At 29.7% G+C, this 4,042-nt stretch overlaps 1 protein-coding gene across 1 annotated transcript; it reads left to right on the top strand.

Annotated features, from left to right (window-relative positions):
• On the top strand, positions 1,855–3,586 carry LOC107644867. Its single transcript, XM_016348814.2, has 2 exons — positions 1,855–2,637; positions 2,815–3,586. The coding sequence occupies exons 1-2, from the start codon at positions 1,958–1,960 to the stop codon at positions 3,539–3,541; spliced, it is 1,407 nt and encodes a 468-aa protein (XP_016204300.2). The 5' UTR covers positions 1,855–1,957; the 3' UTR covers positions 3,542–3,586.

The raw sequence follows: 4,042 nt of genomic DNA on the forward strand, positions 1-4,042 counted from the left end.
CTATTTTACTATTAATTATTCACTTCCAATATTTATGTCCATTATTAAACTCATGTTATTTGCATGAAATTTATAAAAGGTAGTTAGAAAACAATAGAGTTATGAATTTTTCGTTGGTTATTAAATGTGATTCATGTTACCTACTAACTCATGAATTTAATGTTTTAAATTAAATTTTTTACATGTGAATTTTGATGATGAAATATTTGCAATATTAGTTGTTAAATAATATTTATACAAATTTAAATGCACATTTTAGATATTACATTTTCATATCATTTATAAGTAGTATATATATTAAGCTTATAATTTTACATTTCAACCTCACCTATTAATAACTATAGAATTATATCATTTATTAACATCTTATTGTATTTGTATTAACAGAAAATGTCTACTGTGAGATTGAATAGGTATAAATATAATAATGATCAAAATAAAGAAGAGGGAGAGAAAGATGAAGATGAATATGAACAGAATAAAAAGAAGACTAATAAAAAAAAGAGTAAACAAGATAAGAAAAGAGAGAAAGAAGAAGAAAAAGAAAGAAATGAAAGATTTAGTCAAGAGACAGGAAGAAGAGATTTTGATGGGTTTTGTAATTTATGCAACACCCGTTGTGATAATGATCAAGGTCTTAGAGATCATCAATCAAGGGTTCATCGTGAAATGGAGCATGTATGTACTTCCTGTGGAAGAAGGTTTTCAAATAAAGTAGATCTTGAAGAGCATTACAGCAACAATGGTTACAGAAAACATCATGATTAATGGATTAAAAACTAATTAGTAGTTTAATTTAGTAAGGAGAATAAAATAAGAGAGTTTATTAATTATTATGACTAAGTAGTTTTTATAGTATGTTTTGAGTCGGCTTAAGTGCCTCCCAGAGTTTCGGCCTTTGTATGGGGATATAAATAGTGTCGGCCACCAAAAAGATTTTTATATTTTAATGTTATGTTTCAAGTTATTTTAATAATATATTAATTAATGTTTTCATTTTTTTCTTTTTTTTTATTATATATTTTTTCAGAATCTCTAATTTCAAAATTGTTAATTCAACATTAATTAAAGTATAGTTAAACAAGTTTTAGGTTGCTAACACTAAACAAATTAAACAATTCTTAAACATATATTTCATGTTAAAAGAAGTTATTCACATGCCTATTAAAAATCCAACTACAATTTAAATAATAAAATTAAAATGGATTCAATATTTAATATAAATTAGGCGTTGTGATCCATTGAATTTTTTCGGTCCATAAAATAGTTTTCGATTGCGGAGCCCAAAACCAAGCAACTCGTTGATCCAGACTCACACTGTCAAAAACTCTCAACCCTAAAAGTTTCACCAATAGAAGAAAGCAAACAAAACCTTCAAGAAGAAGGATACTGTGACACTTGAATAAAACTATTGGCATTACCCTCACTACCACCAACACCATCACTATCATTATCATCTTAATATATAATAATCATAATTTAAAATTAAGATAAAATTTTTACTTCATAGATATTATTTTCAATCAAAGATATTTTAAATTCATATTTCAGTTAAGATATAATATTTTATATTTTAAATTGCAATATCACTTTTTTCATGAAATTTTGAACTTAATTTATTTTCTAGTTTTCTATATTAATTTTGAAAAAAATAAATGTAATCCGCATCTACAAAATTTTAGATAAGATATATTTTGTTCAAAAATTGATCACATAAAAGATTACGTCACTATCTTTAAAAGGAATTCAAATCTTAAAAAAAAAATTGTATTTTACTGAAATCAAACTTACATAATAATACGAACATCAAAATCTTTTCAACTACATATAAAATATACGATTGATCCTCCCAGGCATTAAGTAGAAATAAAACCAGTAAAGCAGAGTCTTTCTTTTTCTCTTCTCTCTCTGTTGTGATTCTCTTTTTCTCTTCTCTCCTTCCTTCTCTATTGTGATTATGGCTTCATCTCAATGGACACTTCTTGGTGATGACATATTGAATATGATCACAGATAGGTTTGATGATATCTATGACTATGCTCGATTCGGTGCAGTGTGCAAACCTTGGCTCTCTTTCTCCCATAGATTTTACAAGCACAAACACCATCTTTTCCGCGCAAATCATCAACTTCCTCTACTCGTGGTTCCTATGGAAGGCCATCAAGAAATTCGTGGTTTGTACAACATAGCCAAAGATACTCTCTGCAATCAAATTCAACTCAGCCTTCCTTACAAAAGATGCTGTGGATCTTCTCATGGATGGTTGTTCTTCGTAGATAACAAATCGCCGCAAATAGAACTGGTTCTCATAAACCCGTTTGCAAGCGAATCGGAAAATTCCATGATCAAACTGCCGCCAATTCAGTGCGATGATGGTGACCGAGTGATGCACATGGATGAGTATGGTGTCAACAAAGCCGTTCTTTCCAAAGACCCGAATGATTTCCCCAATGATTTTGAAGTGATTGCAATCTATGGCGGCACTCAAACATTGGCACATTACAAATCGGGTAACAATTTCTGGAGCTATGCAAAACCCAACAAAGAAATACAATGCTTTGCGGATGTTATCTTTTACAAGGGTATGGCATACGCCGTGGATTTTTACAGCTGGATCGTCAGAATTTATCGCAAAAGGTATTATTAAAGACTATTAGAATATAGATGTTTAAGGATTTACAATGCTGATTGGTTCTTAGTAGATATTAACTTTTTCATAAGTATTTATGATATAGTTATTTGTTAGTCCAATAATATTTTTAAATATTTTGTAAATACAATTTTTTTCATTGCTTTCTTTTGCTTTTCTAACAGGTATAAGCAAAGACCCGGTGGTAATAATTCCTCTCCTTGTTATCTCCGGTTCAAGACCATAAATGAAGGACTTTCGGAATTTTTGTGGTGCAACTATTCTGGCAATGCTTATCTTGTGGAAACTTCCATGGGAGAGTTGCTACATGTTCGAAGAGACTACCTTACCATGGAAGAGAGAATTCGCAAGGATGTCGAGATAGAAGAGATGAGGAAAAGAGCTCGAGCGGAATATGAAGCTAGAACCCAAGAAGAACATGACGAACTAAGGGAGGAGATAAAGAAGATTATGGATGAACTTGAAAACCAAAAAGTAGAAGAGTATGTTGAACCTGATCTAAGCAGGGATCTAGAGGAGGAGTTACATAAATTTGATAAACCTCACTTGAGTGTGAATTTTACGGTGTTTAAACTAAATCTTCCGTTATCAAGGGGACAGAAGAACATCGAAACAGTGAATGGCGAAATCTTATTCGTTGGAGACAATCATTCAGTTTCAGTGCCAAGTTTAAGGTGTCCTACTCTTTCTCCAAATTCAATATATTATACAGATGATTACGTAAATGTTTACTTTCAGAATCTTGCATTTGGTTCGTGTGATACCGGAGTGTTCAATGTAGAGAATAAAAAATTTGGTAAACACTTCGTTCCAAGCTTCTCGGCAAAAGGCATGCCACCGCCTATTTTTGTTGTGCCACGCTATAGATGTAATGCTAAAAGAATTGTTTAGGTTATAAATTTTATGATGAAATTTGTATAATTTACTTGGTAGTTAGAAACCAGGGTTTTTTAGTTGGTTAATTTGTTTTATCATATTTAAACTTCATGATACAATGTCACAGTAGTTTTTTTTTTTTTTCCTTTATTCACACACGCGACTTAATTAGCATGAATGCATAATCTATGATGTTCTGTATTGTTTTGATTTAATATAATGGTACTTGCTGCTGGTGCTTATTTTTAGCGCTATGGGAAAGAAATCAACCCTGTGATTTTGTTTGGTTAATCATTCCATTAGTCTATATAATTTTACTAAATTTTTAATTAAATTTTTATATTTTTTTCAATTTATCTTTTACATTGAGCTTTTACATTATTTTTACTCTTGTAATTAGATCTTTTCTAATCTAAAAAAAATTAAAATTAATTAAATATTTTGTTGTAAATTAAAGATATCTACAATTAAAAAATTAGATTTTTAATCATATATTTTTTCAAAAAATATTCTATT

This window comes from Arachis ipaensis, chromosome B05, assembly GCF_000816755.2.
Source record: "Arachis ipaensis cultivar K30076 chromosome B05, Araip1.1, whole genome shotgun sequence".
In the NCBI taxonomy this organism is placed as follows: Eukaryota; Viridiplantae; Streptophyta; class Magnoliopsida; order Fabales; family Fabaceae; genus Arachis; species Arachis ipaensis.